This window comes from Rana temporaria, chromosome 1 (assembly GCF_905171775.1).
Source record: "Rana temporaria chromosome 1, aRanTem1.1, whole genome shotgun sequence".
In the NCBI taxonomy this organism is placed as follows: Eukaryota; Metazoa; Chordata; class Amphibia; order Anura; family Ranidae; genus Rana; species Rana temporaria.
In genome coordinates this window covers 35,771,469-35,792,975 of record NC_053489.1, presented here as the reverse complement: position 1 = coordinate 35,792,975, position 21,507 = coordinate 35,771,469, and the positions used below count along the sequence as shown (strand labels likewise).

The window sequence follows — 21,507 nt, the reverse complement described above, 5'->3', positions numbered from 1 at the left end:
TTATGTTGCAGTGTCCCTAGCCCCCGCCAGCTTTAAGCTGGCCATATTTGAAGCAAACTTTGGCTGGTTCCTGATGAGCCGTGGAGGTACCTGCCGAAACCCTCTCACCCATCATCCATCAATCCGGAGCAGGTGGTGGCTGCCACAACACAATAGTCGACAGGGAATATTTCTCCATCCACACTGTTTAGAATGCTCCAGCCTGTGGGCTGAATGGAAGAGATCCATGGGAGAGTTTGTAATCTCTACTTCTGCCCAAAATGAACTCTCCATGGGGGAAATTTTAACAAGCAGCTGGTGACACTGACAAGCTGCACAGCTGATATCTCGGCATTGGGGACAGGCAAGTATAAAGACTAGGCACTACACTACAATATACGTATAAATGCATTACATAAGTACAGTTTAGCAATGTATGATCAAATACCTTTTCATAAAAATTCCTGTCGATCTTCTTGTCTTCTTTCTTGGTGGAAAGCCATCGCTCACAAAGGAACATATACGTCTCCTCTGTCACCTCATTTAGGATTTCCACCCTCTCCAAGTACCAATCTGGGTTCAGCATGCTGTTATCATGTCGGATCTTAATTTTGAAAATGGTACCCAAATCCACGGCCTCAATATTAAATTTATCCACCTGTAAAATAGTTTCAAAATCCAAATTAAAGAGTATCGGAAGTCTGTAAAACTGTACACGATAATGGAGTCAAGTGAAGAATGTAGGGTAGGGTATTTTAGAAGACTAATATTAAAGTGATTTTGCTAGAAAATTACTCAGAACCCCCAAACATTATATATGTTTTTTTAGCAGACACCCTAGGGAATAAAACAACGGTCATTGCAACGTTTTATCTTGCATGGTATTTGCGCAATAATTTTTCAAACGCCTTTTTTTTGTAAAAAAAAATGGTTTCATGTATTAAAAAATAACAAAACAGTAAAGTTAGCCCAATTTTTTTGTAAAATATTAAAGATGATGTTACGCCGAGTAAATTGATACCTAACATGTCATGCTTTAAAATTGCGCACACTCATGGAATGGCGCCAAACTTTGTTACTAAAAAATCTCCATAGGCGACGCTTTAACATTTTTACAGGTTACCAGTTTAGAGTTACAGAGGAGGTCTAGAGCTAGAATTGTTGCTGACGCTCTAACGCACGCGGCAACACCTCACATGTGTGGTTTGAACAATGTTTACATACGTGGGCGGGACTTACGTGTGCGTTCGCTTCTGGGCGCAAGCTACCGGGGACAGGGGCTTTTTAATTTATTTTTTTTTACTTATTTATTTTTTACACTTTTTTTTACATTTTTTTTTTCGATCGATTTTATTCCTATTACAAGGAATGTAAACATCCCTTGTAATAGGAATGTGTGTGACAGGTCCTCTTTAAGGAGAGATACGGGGTCAATAAGACCCCACATTTCTCCTCCAGGCTGGAAAGAATGAGATCGTGAAAACAAAATTCACAGATCTCATTCTTACTAGCCGCAATTGCGGTTTGTTTACTTCCGGGTACCCGGGCATGACATCATCACATCGCACCCGGGCCTCCGACAGTCATAGAGATGACTGGTGACCATCTGGTCACCAGTCATCTCTATGCTGCACATCCGGCGGACGGCGATCATCTCTCCGGGCCCCCGATGGGACGGGAGAGCCTGGAGAAGCACCAGATGGCGGCGGGAGAGGGGGGGATGTCCTCTCCCGCCGCCTATAAGAACGATCAAGCGGCAGAACCGCCGCTATGATCATTCTTACGGTGCGCAGGATCGCCACCGGAAGAAAATTATAACTGAATGATGCCTCTAGGTGCAGGCATCATTCAGATATCCACGCACAAAGTACAGGACGTCATATGACGTCCACCCGGGATAACAGATCCCCTTTTTGGACGTCATATGACGGCGTGCGGTTTTAAAGTAGTTAAATAAAGTTCATGTGCGTGTAAAGGTAGGTGTCCCAATACTTTTGGTAATATGGTGTATAATTACAAAATATACAGTGATAGACCGTGTTCTGTCATTTTGTAAAGATGCAGCCAGAGACAGGTATAGAGCATGGTTAAGCATGCAAAGGGTCTCTGAAAAGTAGCGAGACCAAAGCTGGCCATACATGGTTATGAATTATGAAAAAGCATTTGTCTGAACATTTATTCTTGGAATTGTTCGTCAGAACATTCTTGTTTTCACTATAGCGTCAATTTCGTTTGGTCGAAAGGGCATGTTGAAATATTTTCCCTCGATCAGCTGCCGCAACCAATCAGCGGCAGGTACTGATCAGTGTAGTCTTACAGCAACGGGTGCCGGGGCTGGGATACCTCCATCTACCTCTTTTGTGTAGATGGAGGAATCTGTTCTGTTTTTTTTCTTCCTCATTAGTAGCTAGATTCAGGATGGCGAGCGAATAGTTGCGGCGGCGTTACACTACGCCGCCGTAAGTTAGCGAGGCAAGTACATGATTCACAAAGTACTTGCCTGCTAAGTTACGGCGGCGTAGCGTAAATCGGGCGGGCGTAAGGGCGGCTAATTCAAATTCGGCTGAGGGGGCGTGTTTTATGTTAATGGGGCTTGACCTGACGTGATTGACGTATTTTACGAACGGCGCATGCGCCGTCCGCCTACATATCCCAGTGTGCATTGCGGCAAAGTACGCCGCACGGTCCTATTGATTTCGACGTGGACGTAAATGACGTAAAACCCTATTCACGGACGACTTACGCAAACAACGTAAAATTTTCAAATTTTCGACGCGGGAACGGCGGCCATACTTAACATTACTATTCCAGCTATTTGATGAAATAACTTTAGGCCTGATAATGCGTTACGTAAATGGCGTATCTGTACTGCGTCGGCCGGGCGTACATTTGTGAATAGGCGTATCTAGTGATTTACATATTCTACGCCGACCGCAATGGAAGCGACACCTAGCGGTCAGCCAAAAAATTACACTTTAGGATACGACGGTGTAAGACACTTACGCCGCTCGTATCTGAGCCTAATTTAAGCGTATCTGGTTACCAGAATACGCTTAAATTAGCGCCAAAGCAAATTCAGACTTCAGGCTGGCGTATCTACTGATGCGCCAGCCTAAGGCTGCATTCACATTGTAACGCCGCGTATGCGGCGTATTTTGCCGCGATTTGTTTACTTAAATAATTTCCATTGATGTCTATGCCCGAACGCCAATGCCGCCTGAAAAAAAGGGTCCGGGACTTGTTTTTAGGCGGCAGGCGTTTCGGTGTTCGGCGTGAGATGTGAACAATCTCATAGACATCAATGGAAATTCGCCCCTCCAGGGGCACAATCGTCGCGCTTCAGGCGTGTATACGCCGAGGTGTGAATGCAGCCTAAGTCTCTTAAAAAATAACTGTGTATGGCCTGCTTTTCTACGATTGCTGAGGCATGCCCAATTTCCATCTAATCTCCTGGAGTAGCTTTAAACCATTTTTAATGGTCTAGAAAAAAAAAACTTTTTTTCAACCCGATTCTTGTCAAGCCTGCCTTGCCTACACACGATCGTGAAAAAAAATGCTCTAGCAAAGCGCGGTGACGTACAACATGTACGACGGCACTATAGATGGCGCCACCCTTTGGGCTGCTTTTGCTGATCCTCGTGTTAGTAAAAGTTTGGTGAGAGACGATTCGCGCTTTTCAGTCTTCGTGCTTTTCAGTCTGTTACAGTGCGACAAATGTGCTATCTCCATTACGAATGCTAGTTTTACCAGAACGAGCGCTCCCGTCTCATAACTTGCTTCTGAGTGTGTGCGTTTTTTTCACGTGAAAAACGACAATGTGAAAAACGACGCAAAAAAATAGAGCATGTTCTAAACTTTTAATGGCCATTTTTCACGTCATGAAAAATGCTCTGGAGCCCACACACGATCGTTTTTAATAAAATTAAAAAAAAAAAAAAATTTTAACGTCATGAAAAACGGTCGTGTGTACGCGGCATTATACATGCAAGGCACAGATTTTTATAAGTAAAGAGATCCCCACCTGCCCTCTCTCAAACTTGTTCTTGTTGGTCTCGGATTTGCTGAGTTTGCGCTCTCCGGTGTCGCCGAGGTCCCCGTAGACAGTGAGGAAGACATTTGCATCCGTTCCAGCGCCATAGATATCTCCGGTGTACACAGATATGCTATAGTTGTGCGCTGAAAGACAGAAACACCAATGAGAGATAGAGATAGAGCTTTTGCAAGATGGTGTGACATGACAATCTGATGACCTCTCAAGTCTAGCCAATGGATTTACTTTTTGACTACAAAACAGACAAATATGGCAGTACAAACCCACTTGCCTCTCCCTTCAAGATTGTAAGACCTCATGGGCAGGGTCCTCCTTACCAGTGTTGCCAACCGCCAGTATTTTTACTGGCAGCCAGTAAAAAACAGGCAATTTTCTCCTGCCAGTAAAAGTAAAAGGTTGCCAGTAAAAAATATGGCTGTGACGCTCGGCTTGGTCCCTCCGAGTGCTTGCTACAGTGTGACAGGGCAGCTCTGGCGGAGGCGGTGCCTGAGCAAGTCGTGTGATGTCATGGTGCAATCAGGGGCGGACTGACAACTCATGGGGCCCCCGGGCAATAGGAGATTATGGGGCCCCCGGGCAATAGGAGATTATGGGGCCCCCGGGCAATAGGAGAATATGGGGCCCCCGGGCAATAGGAGAATATGGGGCCCCCATGCAATAGATTATAGGGGCCACACAGTATACACACACACATACAGTATACATACACAGTATACACACACAGGGCCAGATTCATAAAGACTTACGACGGGCGTATCAGTAGATACGCCGTTGTAAGTCCGAATCCGCGTGGTCGCAACTTTAAGCGTATGCTCAAACTGAGATACGCTTAAATGTTGCTAAGATACGACCGGCGTAAGTCTCCTACGCCGTCGTATCTTAACTGCATATTTACGCTGGCCGCTAGGGGCGTGTACGCTGATTTACACCTAGAACATGTAAATCAGCTAGATACGCCTATTCACGAACGTACGCCCGGCCGTCGCAGTAAAGATACGCCGTTTACGTAAGGGGTTTTCAGGCGTAAAGATAAACCACCAAAAAGATGGCGCAGCCAATGTTAAGTATGGACATTTTACGTCGTTTGCGTAACTCGTTCGTGAATGGGGCTGGCCGTAATTTACGTTCACGTCGAAGCATTGACGATTTGCAGACGTCATTTGGAGCATGTGATCTGGGATACGTCCACGGACGGCGCATGCGCCGTTCGTTAGAAACGTCAAATACGTGGGGTCACTAGTATTTTGCATAGAACACACCCCCAACCAGCCTATTTTGAATTAGGCGGGCTTATGCCGGTCCAGTTACACTGCGCTGCCGTAAGTTTCAGCGCAAGTTCTTTGTGAATACAGGATCTGCTGCTCTAACTTACGGCGGCGTAGTGTATCTGAGATACGCTACGCCCGCCCAATTCGATCTGAATCTACCCCATAGTATATATACACACACAGTATACACACACATTATATATATACACACATACACTGAAAAGGTACTGGAGAGGCGGGGCAGCTATAATCTTTTTTTTTTTTTTTTTAAAACACAAATTTTTACATACTGTCCCGGGTTTTACTGAGGCTGGCAACCCTGATGGGGGCCCCTAGTGTCATGGGGCCCTCGGGCAGTGCCCGAATGGTCAGTCCGCCCCTGGGTGCAATGGAGCCAAGCAGAGAGGCCAGAGCCTCGTGTGCGGATCAGCAGTATGGGAGCAATGCTGTTTAGACTGGAGTGGACTGGAGGGATCACTGGGCTTGGAGAGAGACTGTCACTGTGACGTGTTGTGTCAGTGAGGTCTCATCATCATCTGTGCTGCTGCACACTGCTGTCAGTGTGAATTTAAGTCAATTTTATGTGTGTGTGCCGCCCATTCTAATTTCTTGCCCTCCTGAGGCCGGCCCCTGAGCTACTTACTATATCAAAAATAAAATAAGAAATATGTTTTTTGCCTTATTATCTACCTTAAATTATATTACTAATGTAGCACTCCCTTACTTTTAGTATGGGCACTACGCTAAAGTTAGTGGGGAATGGGAGAGTTACCTTGCTCCCATTCGCTATTTGTTTAAATTGTGGGACTTCTGTCATTCCAGAAATGTCCACTGGGTCAGTCTGTGGTCCAGGGATGCAATGTCAATTGAAGGCACAGTGGCTGGGTTTGGCATGGCACAGTGGCGACAATTGATGGGCACAGTGGCGACAATGGCATGGTACAGTGGAGACAATTGATGGGCACAGTGGCGACAATTGATGGGCACGGTGGCTGCGTTTGATGGCATGGCACAGTGGCAACAATTGATGGGAACAGTGGCTGCATTTGATGGGCACAATGAGGCTGCAATTGATGTTTTTTTTCATTTGTTTGCCCCCCCCCCCAAAAAAAATTTTTTTTGGAGCACCAGCCGCCACTGCAATTGAACAGGTGTACCTAATAAAGTGGCCGGTGTACATACACAACCACTATCATAGGTGTGCACACAGGGTGTGCCAGGTGTGCCCAGGCACACCCTAATCACCCTGTGCAGCACAGATTCCCCCTCTTGCTCTGGCTCCCATCTTTCCCCATACAGCGCTGACTCTCCTATCGGCTGTTGCTGCTGGGATGTTTTAGGAGTGGGGAAGGGGGCAGTAAATATGTAATTTACCGGCCCCTTCCCTTTCTGAACCTTTCTGAATGCACAATGTGAGTGATCGGTAATGTGTGTTTGAGCTTTGGGGTGCACACCCTAATGCAATAGGCTGCGCACACCTATGACCACTATACAACCCCTTCAATTTATTATCTGCGCAGAGATGAAGTCAGAAGCGGCTCTGTTCAGGACTGTGTGTGCAGCAATGGCAATCGGCAGCAGACAGGCGCAGACACCCTTAGCATTGCTTTTGTTGGCGGGATGTCTGGGAGCCGACAGACACCCCACCATAAATCAGCCCCCCTGACCCCCCCCCCCCCTCATCCCAAGTCTAGGCAGGTGGGGACAAAGACAAAGTGCCGATCTTGTAAATTCCAGCAGCCCCCCCGACAGTCGCACCGCATTTGAATTATAAAGCCGCACAGACGCAATAAAAACCTCCCGTCTTCCAGTGAGAGTGTAATTTACAGCCCAGTCCTCCTGACACCATGTGCGATTGAGATGTATGAGCTCTCAGGCCGCCCTCGTTATCGACTCTGATCGCAATTTATTCTCAAGTCGTAAGGCCTCTGCTGCTATTCAGATGCAACAAGGCGAACAACTGTCCAACGCCATTATCCATAACATTCATGCGGAAAAGTGAAATAAAAAGAGTTCCCAAATATGTTTTCAAGTGGCTGTAATGGTCACTGACTGCTTGTAACATCTCATCTCATATCTGGAAGGATGGAGCTTGTCCTAGCAGTGCTCCACATTCTGCTTCTTTCTGGAACATTGCAACATTTTTCTAGTTTCTGATTAGTTCTGTGGGGGAGATTTACTAAAACTGGAGAGTGCAGAATCTGGTGCAGCTGTGCATGGGAGCCAATCAGCTTCTAACTTCAGCCTGTTCAATTAACCACTTAAGACCCGGACCTTTAGGCAGCTAAAGGACCTGGCCAGTTTTTGCGATTCGGCGCAGCGTCGCTTTAACTGACAATTGCGCGGTTGTGCGACGTGGCTCCCAAACAAAATTGGCGTCCTTTTTTCCCCACAAATAGAGCTTTCTTTTGGTGGTATTTGATCACCTCTGCAGTCTTTATTTTTTGCGCTATAAACAAAAATAGAGCGCCAATTTTGAAAAAAATGCAATATTTTTGACTTTTTGCTATAATAAATATCCCCCAAAAATATATATATATATAAAAAAAAAAATTTCCTCAGTTTAGGCCGATACGTATTCTTCTACCTATTTTTGGTAAAAAAAATCACAATAAGCGTTTATCGATGGGTTTGCGCAAAATTTATAGCGTTTACAAAATAGGGGATAGTTTTATTGCATTTTTTTTTTACTGCTAATGGCGGCGATCAGCGATTTTTTTCGTGACTGCGACATTATGGCGGACACTTCGGACAATTTTGACACATTTTTGGGACCATTGTCATTTTCACAGCAAAAAATGCATAAAAAATGCATTGTTTACTGTGAAAATTACAATTGCAGTTTGGGAGTTAACCACAAGGGGCGCTGAAGGGGTTATGTGTGACCTCATGTGTGTTTACAACTGTAGGGGGGTGTGGCTGTAGGTGTGACGTCATCAATTGTGTATCCCTATAAAAGGGAACACACGATCGATGCAGCCGCCACAATGAAGAACGGGGAAGCCGTGTTTACACACATCTCTCCCCGTTCTTCAGCTCCGGGGACCGATCGCGGGACTCCAGCGGCGATCGGGTCCCGCGGTCACGGAGCTTTCGGACCGGGTCCCGCGACCCACGGCTGGGCACTTAAAGAGGACGCACCTGTGCTTGTGCCCAGCCGTGCCATTCTGCCGACGTATATGTGCAGAAGGCGGTCCTTAAGTGGTTAAAGCGAAGTACAGCTGTTATATGCATCGACAGCACCCGCGGCTTTGGATCCAGTGAAAAGGTTCATCAGTTACAGCTGAGCGGTAACTTCCTTCCTCGAAGCCGATCTTCGGGCTCCACTTCATGGTTCCCTACTGCGCATGGGCGAGTCGCGCTGCGCGATCCCACTGGTCCCTGTGGGTCTCCCAGAAGACAGCGGGGGGACGACAAAGTAGGCGCCGGACATGGCGTAGGTCACCGCGGTGATCTATGCCAGGAAGTGGGAGCAAAAACCTGTATTACACAGGTATCTGCTCCCTCCTGAAAGGTGCCAAATGTGACACCGGAAGGGGGGAGGGTTCCGAAAAGTGGAGGTTCCATTGTTGGGTGGAAATTCGCTTTAACTAAACACATTGGGCCAGATTCAGAGAGATCGGCGTATCTTTAGAGCGGCATAGCGCATCTGATATGCGCTACGCCGACGTAACATAGAGAGGCTCGTACTGTATTCACAAAGCACTTGCTCCCTTTCTTGCGCCGGCATAACGTAAAATGACCGGCGTAAGCGCGCCTAATTCAAAGTAGCCAGGTAGTGGGCGCTTGTATTAAAATTAATCGTGACCCCATGTAAATGAATGGCCGTACGAACAGCGCATGCTCAGAATCACGTCGCATATCCTCCCTAAGATACGACGGCTTAATGCATACGACGTGAACGTAACCTGTTCCCGCGCCTATACCTTAACATGACTTACCCCTGCTTTAGGTGGGATAACTTTACGCCGGACGTACGCCTTACGTAAACTGGAGATTTTAGTCGACTAAAATACGATGACCAAACTGGGACTAAAACTAAAATGCCATTGTAGTCCTAAGACTAAAACAAAATCAAAATTTGCTGCCAAAATTAACACTGGATTCCAGTATACAGGGCTGGTGCAAGAATTTTTGACACCCTAGGTGAAACCTCATTTTGCCGCTCCACCCCTGACTCCACCCCCTTTGCCCTACCCATGTATACCCCACCTTTTTAATGAAGTGCCCATCAAATGCAGCCTCACCAGCGCCCATCAAATGGAGCCTCCCCAGCGCCCATCAATGCAGCCTCACCAGCGCCCATCAAATGCAGCCTCACCAGCGCCCATCAAATGCAGCCTCACCGGTGCCCATCAATGCAGCCTCACCAGCGCCCATCAAATGCAGCCTCACCAGTGCCCATCAAATACAGCCTCACCAGCACCCATCAAATACAGCCTCACCAGCACCCATCAAATGCAGCCTCACCACCGCCCATCAATGCAGCCTCACCAGCGCCCATCAAATGCAGCCTCACCAGTGCCCATCAAATACAGCCTCACCAGCGCCCATCAAATGCAGCCTCACCACCGCCCATCAATGCAGCCTCACCAGCGCCCATCAAATGCAGCCTCACCAGTGCCCATCAAATACAGCCTCACCAGCGCCCATCAAATACAGCCTCACCAGCACCCATCAAATACAGCCTCACCACCGCCCATCAATGCAGCCTCACCAGAGCCCATCAATGCAGCCTCACCAGTGCTCATCAATGCAGCCTCACCAGCACCCATCAAATGCAGCTTCACCAGCACCCATCAAATGCAGCCTCACCAGCGCCCTTCAATGCAGCCTCACCAGCGCCCATCAAATGCAGCCTCACCAGCGCCCATCAATGCAGCCTCACCAGCACCCATCAAATGCAGCTTCACCAGCGCCCATCAAATGCAGCTTCACCAGCACCCATCAAATGCAGCCTCACCAGCGCCCTTCAATGCAGCCTCACCAGCGCCCATCAAATGCAGCCTCACCAGCGCCCATCAATGCAGCCTCACCAGCACCCATCAAATGCAGCTTCACCAGCGCCCATCAATGCAGCCTCACCAGCGCCCATCAAATGCAGCCTCACCAGCGCCCATCAATGCAGCCTCACCAGTGCCCATCAAATGCAGCCTTTACCATCGCCCACTATGGCCCAGATTCTGAAAGGACTTACGATGGCGCAGCGCCATGTACGCCGTCGTAAGTCCTAATCTGGGCCGTCGTATCTATGGGCCTGGTTCTTAGAATCAGTTACGCATAGATATCCATTAGATCGGACAGGCGTAAGTCTCTTACGCCGTCGGATATAAACTGCAATTTTTTTGTTGCCCGCTAGGTGGCGCTTCCGTCGATTTCCGTGTTGAGTATGCAAACTAGCTAGATAAGCGAATTCCCGAACGTACGCGTGGCCGACGCAGTAAAGTTACGACGTTTACGTTAGGCTTTTCCCGGCGTAAAGTTGCCCCTGCTATATGAGGTGCAGCCAATGTTAAGTATGGCCGTCGTTCTCGCGTTGGAAAATGTACAAAATTACGTTGTTTGCGTAAGTCGTCCGTGAATGGGGCTGGACGTAATTTACGTCCACGTCAAAACCAATGACGTCCTTGCGACGTCATTTAGAGCAATGCACACTGGGATATTTTAGGGACGGCGCATGCGCAGTTCTTTCGGCGCGGGGACGCGCTTCATTTAAATGAAACACGCCCCCTACCCGCCGAATTTGAATTCCGCCGGGTGATTTACACTACGCCACCGCAACTTTACAGGCAAGTGCTTTGTGAATAAAGCACTTGCCTGAAAAACTTGCGGCGGCGTAACGTAAATGAGATACGTTACGCCCGCAAATTTTTGCGCCCATCTACGAGAATCTGGGCCTATGTTGTTAGTTGCAGAGAGAAGAATGTAGGAACACCAGTGGCCGGGCGCCCTAGGCAGCAGTGCACCATAGGCAGCAGCCTAGTTTGCCTAGTGGTAGCACCGGCCCTGCCAGTACATACAGTATACTCTAGTTGCCCAACCTGCGACCCTTTGGTACTTGCTGTGCAGCCCTTTGGAGACCCCAGTGGTGGGAGTGGAAGCATTATTTGCACAAGACAGGAATGATAGTTAGCTCTAACAGTCTTATATACCTTGACCCCAGTCTCTCACTGTCTTTTGCAGCATTTTTCCAGTCTCCAACAAAACCTGTAGCATGCTTGCTGTCTCTTACCACCTTCTCTACCATATTTGCATTTTCTGAATATTTTGTGCACCCTTTTGGTTCTTTCAGGGGCCACAGCTAGGGTCCCCTAGATCTCTCCTATACTGTATAGCTAAAATAAACAGAAGAATGACTAGATTCTCGTTTTTCCCCGAAAATAAGCCTGGGTCTTATATTAATTTTGGTAACAAAAGACACAGTAGGGCTTATTTTCGGGGTAGGTCTTACCATGTAATGTGATGTCTTCTCTCCCCCTCTCCCTTCCTGCCTGACAGGAATCCCCAGTGTGAACTGAGATAAAATGCTTGTAAAATCCTATAATCTTCCCTATTACAGTATTATATAATGTACAATGTGTGTGTTTCTGTAATATAATTGTGTCAAATACCTTCGTTATAGTGCCGCTCTGCGCTTCTGTGACCCGACGGAGCTCTCTTACCCGTAATTATATTACAGAAACGCACACATTGTACATTATATACTACTGTAATAGAGTGGATTATTGGATTTTACAAGCATTTTAAACTAGGGCTTATTTTCGGGGTAGGGCTTATATTGCAGCTCTCCTGGAAAATAGCACTAGGTCTTATTTTCGGGGTAGGTCTTATTTTCGGGGAAACACGGTATGATATATTCCAAAGTCTTACTTTCCAGAGGGTCTTCCACTTCCATTTCAATCTGTTTCAGAGTGCCGTCCCTTGTAAGCTTCTCGGTAAAGATGTCTGATGGTGTGAGCTCCCTCATCGTCTCTCCGTCGTCTTCGGACTTTGCCAGCCATCGCTCACATGGAAAGGTGACAGTCTGTGAACCCTGCATCATGTTTCCAGAAATAAAGAGTCAGTCAACGTTTTATGCTTATTCTTGTAGAGGCGAATACAAATAACAAACCATAGAAGTCAATTTTTTGACTGTTTTTTTTGTACAAAGGTTAATGAGAGGCTAGAGTTCCCCCATAGATATCAATGCATTGATAGGCTAGAGTTCCCCAATACTAATAATGCATTATAAGGTTTGTTAGAGTTCCCCTATAGTGATTATTGCTTGTATGAAAATGTATCCTTGAGCTTCTAGGAGAAGCCTGGAACCTTGGCAATATTATTATGTCCTAGGCAAAGAGCATAACATTAGATAAGCTGCAGTAGAAACCAGATGATTGCTATATTTTATGCACGGTGTATAATTGTGACGAATATTACTTGTATAACCTAATTACTTAAATAGGATTGGCTGTGACAAGGGCGTTCCTTTTTCTTGTATGGTTTGATTATGAACAAGTACGCATTAGAAATAAAGGCTAGTTTTGGACATACCATATGTGCGTGTGGATGTTTTTGACTACCAATGCATTGGGGAGCTTCCATACATCCAGATTGTCTAAAAACCTGGGTTTAGTTGAACCAGCTACCTAACAGTTAAAAACCAAATACATATAGAGAAATCACATATATATGCCAGAAATTTCGACTATAGCTTGCTATATTATGTTTGATTCCAAACTCACTATCATCTTCTACATGTTTCACCAAAATGGCTTCTTCAGGAGTGCGAGTATCATAACTAATGAAACAATAATCATATATAGTACAAATACATACATAAATCAATTTCTGTAGCATGTGAAAATCAACATCACATACCAAAGCTCTCAGAAGTTGCACCCAGGTGGAGTGGAAGGTCAAGGATGGAGGGGGAAAAATTCCCAGAGAGCTGCAAGGCGCAACTCCCCCTCCATCCTTGGCCTTTGACTTCATCTGGGTGCAACTTCTGGGAGCCTTGGTTTGTGATGTTGATTTTGACATGCTAGATAAATTGATTTGAGTATTTATTTGTACTAATTCTGATTACCGTATATACTCGAGTATAAGCCGAGTTTTTCAGCAAATTTTTTTGTGCTAAAAATGCCCCCTCAGCTTATACTCGAGTCACCTTTTTGCGCCTGATCTCCCAGACTTTGGGGACCCTGTACCGGCCGGGCACACATATAGCCCCACTCTTCTTCCACACGTGTGCAAAGTTTGTTGTCTTGGGGACCTACGGCCGGGGAGCACTAATTTTTCAAAGTCGGGCACCCCTTCCATAGACTCCCATGTTAAACAGTCGTTTCTTCGGTAACTTTAGGGACCCGGTACCGGCACACATGTAGCCACCGTTCTCCTCTACAAGTGTGCCAAGTTTGTTGTCCGAGGGACCTACGGCCGGGGAGAACCGATTTTTCGAGTCGAGCACCCCTTCGATAGACTCCCATGTTAAACGTAAGTCTAGTCATGGGCACAGTGAGGCATGGGCACAGTGAGGCATGGGCACATGGACACAGTGAGGCATGGGCACAGTGGGGCACAGTGAGGCATGGGCACAGTGAGGAATGGGCACAGTGAGGCATGGGCACATGGACACAGTGAGGCATGGGCACAGTAAGACATAGGCACAGTGAGGCATGGGCACAGTGAGGAATGGGCACATGGACACAGTGAGGCATGTAGATGGACACCCTAGGCTTATACTCGAGTCAATACGTTTTCCCAGTTTTTTGTGGTAAAATTAGGTGTCTCGGCTTATACTCGAGTATATACGATATTTTTTAGTTATGTTATTCGCTCGTAAATACTTCCTAAAGAAGCCATTTTGGCGAAACATGTAGAAGATGATAGTGTGTTTCATAATTATGCTTCAGTAAAATAAGCATCGGCTTCCCTCAGTAATGGAAAATTTCCCCGCCTGTGTGTTTTAGAATCACCTTTCCATTGGGTAACAGGCGCCGTATCTCTACTCTGTCAAGATGCCACCCGGAGTTGATGCCTTTTCCATTGTGTCCAATGCGTATCTTTTCAATCACATCCCCGATGTCCTCCAGCTGTAGAAAGGACAGAAAAAGTCAGTATTTTAGAGGTATGGACATGTACAGTACATATATCACAAAGAGTTTGGTTTTCTGGTTCAAGAAAAGCAGCCACGGTCAGTAGTGTATTTGGGTTTTGTGCTGCCCTAGGCCTGACGAAACTCGCGCACCTCCTAGTTTAAATATGACACACCCCTTCCTGTCAAGGCCACACCCATTGCTGTTTAAGACCCGCCCTGAAACTTCCGAGTGGGGACACTAGTTCTGACGGCCTGGGGGGGGGGGGGCAATGATTCCCTTAATTTGCATAGATTTCCTCTCACTTCCTGTTTGGCTATGGTGCAGGAAGTGAAGGGAAATCTCTACAATGGAACAGGGATGGTAAAAAATAAACTGACAGGGGCTATAACGCTCCCTTACTCTTTCTGTGCGGCCCCCCTGCAAAGTGCTGCCCTAGGCCTGGGCCTTGTCGGCCTAGGCCAGGATACAGCATTGGCCACGGTAATCAATTACAAGAAGATTGTATTGATCAGGATACGTTAGGTGATTTGTGCGCAGCACAGGCTGTGATAACTAACCACTGAAGGTCAGTTTCAGGACTAAAATGGTTTGAGGTCCACTCCTTTGGTCTCCATGACTGTACTCTTCGCTGGTTCTCATCCTACCTATCTCATCGCACCTTCAGTGTCACTTACAATTCTACTTCCTCCTCTCCTCTCTTTTCTCCGTCGGGCTCCCCCAAGGATCTACACCTCCTCCCTGGGAGACCTGAAATCCAATGAATGAAAGGGGGCAATGGACAATTAGAATGTGGAGGAAAGTGTTAGAGGATACTGGATGTCCACTAGAAAATGAGGAGGGCTCTACCCTACTTGCTGCAGATTCTAATGCACACTGTTATGCCGCGTACGCACGACCGTTTTTCATGATGGGAAAAATGCAATTTTTTAAATTGGTCGTGAAAAACGGCCGTGTGTAGGCTCCAGAGCATTTTTCCTCGACGTGAAAAATGGGCGTTAAAAATTTACAACCTGCGCTATTTTTTCTCGTCGTTCTATTTCACGTTGTGAAAAACGATCGTGTGTAGGCTTTAACGACGGGATAAAAATGCGCCTGCTCAGAAGCAAGTTATGAGACGGGAGCGCTCGTTCTGTAATGGAGATAGCACATTCATCACGCTGTAACGGACTGAAAAGCACGAGGCTGAAAAGCGCAAATCGCCTCTCACCAAACTTTTACTAACACGCGGTAACACAAAATCAGCAAAAGCAGCCCAAAGGTTGGCGCCATTCGAATGGAACTTCCCCTTTATAGTGCCGTCGTACGTGTTGTCGTACATGTTGGCCGCGCTTTGCGCAAGCGATTTTTTTCACGATCGTGTGTATGCAAGGCAGGCTTGAGAGGAATCACGTTGAGAAAAACGTTGTTTTTTTCAATGACATGAATAACGGTCATGTGTACACGGTATAAGAAGCTCACAGTGTGCAGTGAAATCAGAGAAAGGCCGGTCCAAACCGATGAAAACGGACTGAAGGACCTTTTCATCGGTCCAAACCGATCGTGTGTGGGCCCCTTCGGTTAGTTATCCTTCGGTCAAAAATTTTAGAACTTGCTTTAAAATTGAACCGATGGACGCCTAACCGATAGGTCAAAACCGACGGTTAGTATGCAAAAGCATCAGTTAAAAACCCGCGCATGCTCAGAATCAAGTCGACGCATGCTTGGAAGCATTGAACTTCATTTTTCTCAGCACGTCGTTGTGTTTTACGTCACCGCGTTCTGATTCGATCGTTTTTTTAACTGATGGTGTGTAGGCACATCAGACCATCAGTCAGCTTCATCGGTTAACCGACCGGACCGTTCTCATCGGATGGACTGACCGTGTGTACGCGGCCTAAGCCATTTCAGTACAGAAGAGGAGGCGGTACAACTGTGTAAGACTGACCCTAAAACTGGGAGTTCAGCTTTAACCTGTAAAGAGTCCAGACAAGCTTGCCTTGTGCCGATGTAGACATGGAAAGGAGGGGTTTTGGGACTTTAAGTTAGGTGGTAAGTGAAGAGAGGGGATCAGTCACCATTGTACAAAATCCTTTCATTAGTAGAAAATGACATGATAACATTATAAAGACCCACATATGGAATAACAGTCACATAGTACATATGCAATGATTAATACATTGTGGACAAGGTAAAAGCCCCCAGGTGATGCAGTGAAAAGATCCTTATGACGTGATGAAACCTTTCTGGAATGCACATGATCACAATGCTTCTGAATAGAGACATACTTATATATAAAACCTTTTTATGGAATTGTTTGGTGCATATCGTAGGCCCAACGCGTTTCGTGTATCAAACACTCTTTGCACCAAAGTCTAAAAAAATAAATATCCATCAATAAAGCTCAATGCGCATTATTAGAGGGGGTGGGTATACATGTTGGGGAAGAGAGATGTGTACTCATCCCAAATGGATACTCACATGCCAGTAGCCCCCATGAGGTCAGTGGTTCGCAGGCCGCCAAAGAATGTCCGGTCCGGGAGCTGAGGGAAGAGCACACCGAGGGAAGGCCAGGCGCACACAAAAAGGTCCCCATAAAAGAAATGTGTCCACACTGGTGCCGATGTAGAAATTCATTTGCCAACTGCAATATGTATATACAGTATACATAGCGGCTTGCAAATGGTTTACCAGAGTTAAAGTGGATGTAAACCCGAAATGTTTTATTTTTTTTGTCACAATGTAGGGTATAAGATTTCCTATCATCTGTGCCCAGTCTTTCCACACAGAGTTATTCCAGCTCTGAGCAATCCTCTTTTATTGTTCAGTGCAATAAAACGGACTTACAGAGAAAAACCTTAGTTTGTTCCGCCCCCTTGCTGTGAGTGACAGGTCATTTACATATCTCATGCACTAGCCTGGAGACAGGCATTATTTTTCAATTCCCACCCCCACTTCTTTTCTGAAGTCATGTGGTTACTTTTCTGGATTTTGACTGGATGTTAGTGATCATAGCAGAATTTAGTGTAAGGAATACACAGGAAAAAATGCATGTTGACAAGGGGAGTGTAGAGGAGGTTGGGGAGTCTACTGACATCACGACTCCACCCACCAAGCTCCAGACAACAGAATCTGCCGTTTTTCAGTTTCTATAACAGACAGAGGGGAAACATTTGACCGGTAAGGATACATGCAGGAGGCATCTATATCCTTATAGATCAGCACTATGGCAGTAGTTTAGAAAGGATGAGAGCGGGTTTACATCCACTTTAAAGCTGAAGCTATCAGGCATAACCCTGGTAGTTTTTTCCAGCTGGTGGCTAGATTTCTCATGAAAGCAGTCCAAGCGGCTCATGATCCACTGGATTGCTTTTAGAAGCGGTGGGAGGGGATGCTCCTCTCTCTTCCATTGCTTGCTGGTGTTTCTCGGGCTTACCATTTTCACGGGCGTGCCCGAGAAATGATCCAATGGTGCGGCCAGCTGGTCACAGAAGCAAAGAGAGACTAGATCCTCTCTGATTGCCTCTATGGCCTTGGAGGACTGGAGCGTCATCATGACGTCACTTTCGAAGCAAAAGATCAAACATTTTTTTAATTTGTTGCTTTTAAAAAAGGTAAAGAAGAGATTTGGGGTCTTTTTTGATCTGAGATTTCTCCATGAACCTGTCATCTGTATTTGTATTACAAGGGATGATTAAATTCCTTGTATTAGGAATAAAAGTGATAAAAAAAATTATAAAATAAAAAAAACTGTAAAAAAAAAGTAAAATTAATAATAAAAAAAATGTAAAGCACCCTCATCCCTCCGTGCTCATTTGTAGAAGACAAACGCATACGTAAGTTGCGCTTGCATATGTAAATGGTGTTTACACTGCACATGTGTATCGCCCTGAATGTTAGAGCGAGAGCAATAATTCTAGCGCTAGTCCTCCTCTGTAACTCTTAACTGGTAACCTGTAAAAAAAATTAAAGCATAGCCTTATTCACAGCAGAAGCCAAATCAGCAGGTGCAAGGAAATGGATGACCGCCGGCACCCTCTGATCGTCGGGAGATAGGCAGAACTCCGTCTTGACAGGGGGAATGTGATGGAAAATCCATCACATCTCTTAGTGAAAGCAGCACACACCTAAACACTGGCTAGGAGGAGGGGTCTGAAATTTTTATCGTAGGTGCATGTCCACTGTGAGAGACATAATAAAAAAAAAAAAAAACAGAAATCACAATGTATGATTTTTTTAACTATTTATTTGTATGATACAGCTGCAAATAAGTATTTGAACACCTGAGAAAATCAATGTTAATATTTGGTACAGTAGCCTTTGTTTGCAATTACAGAGGTCAAACGTTTCTTGTAGTTTTTCACCAGGTTTGCACACACTGGAGGAGGGATTTTGGCCCACTCCTCCACACAGATCTTCTCTAGATCAGTCAGGTTTCTGGGCTGTCGCTGAGAAACACGGAGTTTGAGCTCCCTCCAAAGATTCTCTATTGGGTTTAGGTCTGGAGACTGGCTAGGCCATGCCAGAACCTTGATATGCTTCTTACAGAGCCACTCCTTGGTTATCCTGGCTGTGTGCTTCGGGTCATTGTCATGTTGGAAGACCCAGCCTCGACCCATCTTCAAAGCTCTAACTGAGGGAAGGAGGTTGTTGCCCAAAATCTCGCAATACATGGCCCCGGTCATCCTCTCCTTAATACAGTGCAGTCGCCCTGTCCCATGTGCAGAAAAACACCCCCAAAGCATGATGCTACCACCCCCATGCTTCACAGTAGGGATGGTGTTCTTGGGATGGTACTCATCATTCTTCTTCCTCCAAACACGGTTAGTGGAATTATGACCAAAAAGTTCTATTTTGGTCTCATCTGACCACATGACTTTCTCCCATGACTCCTCTGGATCATCCAAATTGTCATTGGCAAACTTAAGACGGGCATTGACATGTGCTGGTTTAAGCAGGGGAACCTTCCGTGCCATGCATGATTTCAAACCATGACGTCTTAGTGTATTACCAACAGTAACCTTGGAAACGGTGGTCCCAGCTCTTTTCAGGTCATTGACCAGCTCCTCCCGTGTAGTCCTGGGCTGATTTCTCACCTTTCTTAGGATCATTGAGACCCCACGAGGTGAGATTTTGCATGGAGCCCCAGTCCGAGGGAGATTGACAGTCATGTTTAGCTTCTTCCATTTTCTAATGATTGCTCCAACAGTGGACCTTTTTTCACCAAGCTGCTTGGCAATTTCCCCGTAGCCCTTTCCAGCCTTGTGGAGGTGTACAATTTTGTCTCTAGTGTCTTTGGACAGCTCTTTGGTCTTGGCCATGTTAGTAGTTGGATTCTTACTGATTGCATGGGGTGGACAGGTGTCTTTATGCAGCTAATGACCTCAAACAGGTGCATCTAATTTAGGATAATAAATGGAGTGGAGGTGGACATTTTAAAGGCAGAATAACAGGTCTTTGAGGGTCAGAATTCTAGCTGATAGACAGGTGTTCAAATACTTATTTGCAGCTGTATCATACAAATAAATAGTTAAAAAATCATAAATTGTGATTTCTGGAAAAAAAATGTTTTGATTATGTCTCTCACAGTGGACATGCACCTACGATGACAATTTCAGACCCCTCCATGATTTCCAAGTGGGAGAACTTGCAAAATAGCAGGGTGTTCAAATACTTATTTTCCTCACTGTATATATATATTTTAATATAAGCTTATGCAGTGGACAATCTGACACCAACTGACGCTGGGGGGAACTGATTAACTGCAACTGACATCACCAGTGCCATTAATGCAGTGATCAGTGCTAAATATATACACTGTAATGCCCTGTACACACGATCGGTTCATCCGATGAAAACGGTCTGATGGATTTTTTCATCAGATATCCGATGAAGCTGACTTTCATCAGTCTTGCCTACACACCATCAGTTAAAAAAACGATCGTGTCAGAACGCGGTGACGTAAAACACAACGACGTGCTGTGAAAAATGAAGTTCAATGCTTCCGAGCATGCGTCGACTTGATTCTGAGCATGCGTGGACTTTTAACCGATGGACGTACCCACAGACGATCGTTTTTTTTTTTTATCGTTTTTTTAACCATCAGATAATTCTAAAACAAGTTCCTAGTTTTTTCACCGATGCATAAAAAAGATGGGGCCCACACACAATCGGTTCGTCTGATGAAAACAGTCCATCAAACCGTTTTCATCAGACGAACCGATCGTGTGTACGCGGCATAAATGTACTAAGGACACTGGCTGGGAAGGGGAAAGCATCTAGAATGATCAAGGGGTTGAATATATGCTTAAACCTTCATTCAAAAAAAAAAAAAATAACAAACATGTCATACTTACCTCCTCTGTGCAGTTGGATTTGCACAGAATGGCCCGATCCTCCTCTTCTGGGGTCCCTCAGCGGCACTCCTGGCTCCTCCACAGGTCAAGCCAAATTAGGGTTGGCTGTGGGTCTGCACAATCAAACTGTGCCCTGTGTTCTGTCACTCATGGAATCTGAAGCCACATTACATTGCTGGCACAATAATTCCTGACAATCACCTTCAGCACACACTAAATAATTCACACATGGCCCTGTTATTTCTATTATGTGCATTCAGTGCTCAGATACATCGCATCATGTAATGAGAACAACAGAACTCTCTACAATACAGCTAGATTAGCACACATGTTATGTAGGGATTAGTAACGTGATACAATCCAATTCTATATCTTTACAAAGGACATTCCCAGTGTGCTGAAAGATTTAAAGAGCAACTGCAGGCAAAACAAAGTATACAGATAGTAGGGTTGCACCGATACCAATACCAGTCTCGGTGTTGATACTAAGCATTTGCATGAGTATAGGTACTCGTGAAAATGCTCCGATACTAGAATCCAATCACTTCAGGCTCGGTTCTTTCAGCTGTCAGCAGCATTCTCCCACTGACAGCGGAAATGTAAAGGAAAGAATGCTGGCAATTATCGTTTCTTAAGGAGCGGGGCTGCCACGTCCTTAACAACCAATGACATTTCAGCTGTCAACGGGATTCCCCTCCCTGCCTCCTCCTCCCCTCCATGCCTGCTTCTCCCCTCCTTGCCTCCTCCCCTCCTTGCCCCCTTCTCCCATCCATGCCCCCTCCTCCCCTCCTTGCCTC

The 21,507-nt window shown here is 45.8% G+C and overlaps 1 protein-coding gene across 1 annotated transcript in view; it reads right to left on the bottom strand.

The window, feature by feature from the left end:
* LOXHD1 (lipoxygenase homology PLAT domains 1) overlaps positions 1 to 21,507 on the bottom strand; it is a 328,148-nt gene that overhangs the window by 71,087 nt on the left and 235,554 nt on the right. Inside the window, exons 29-32 of the mRNA XM_040336339.1 lie at positions 14,256 to 14,372; positions 12,169 to 12,331; positions 4,001 to 4,155; positions 428 to 637 (exon numbers count right to left, since the gene is read on the bottom strand). Of these exons, the coding sequence (XP_040192273.1) occupies positions 428 to 637; positions 4,001 to 4,155; positions 12,169 to 12,331; positions 14,256 to 14,372 (645 nt within the window). The remainder of the gene's footprint in view (positions 1 to 427; positions 638 to 4,000; positions 4,156 to 12,168; positions 12,332 to 14,255; positions 14,373 to 21,507) is intronic.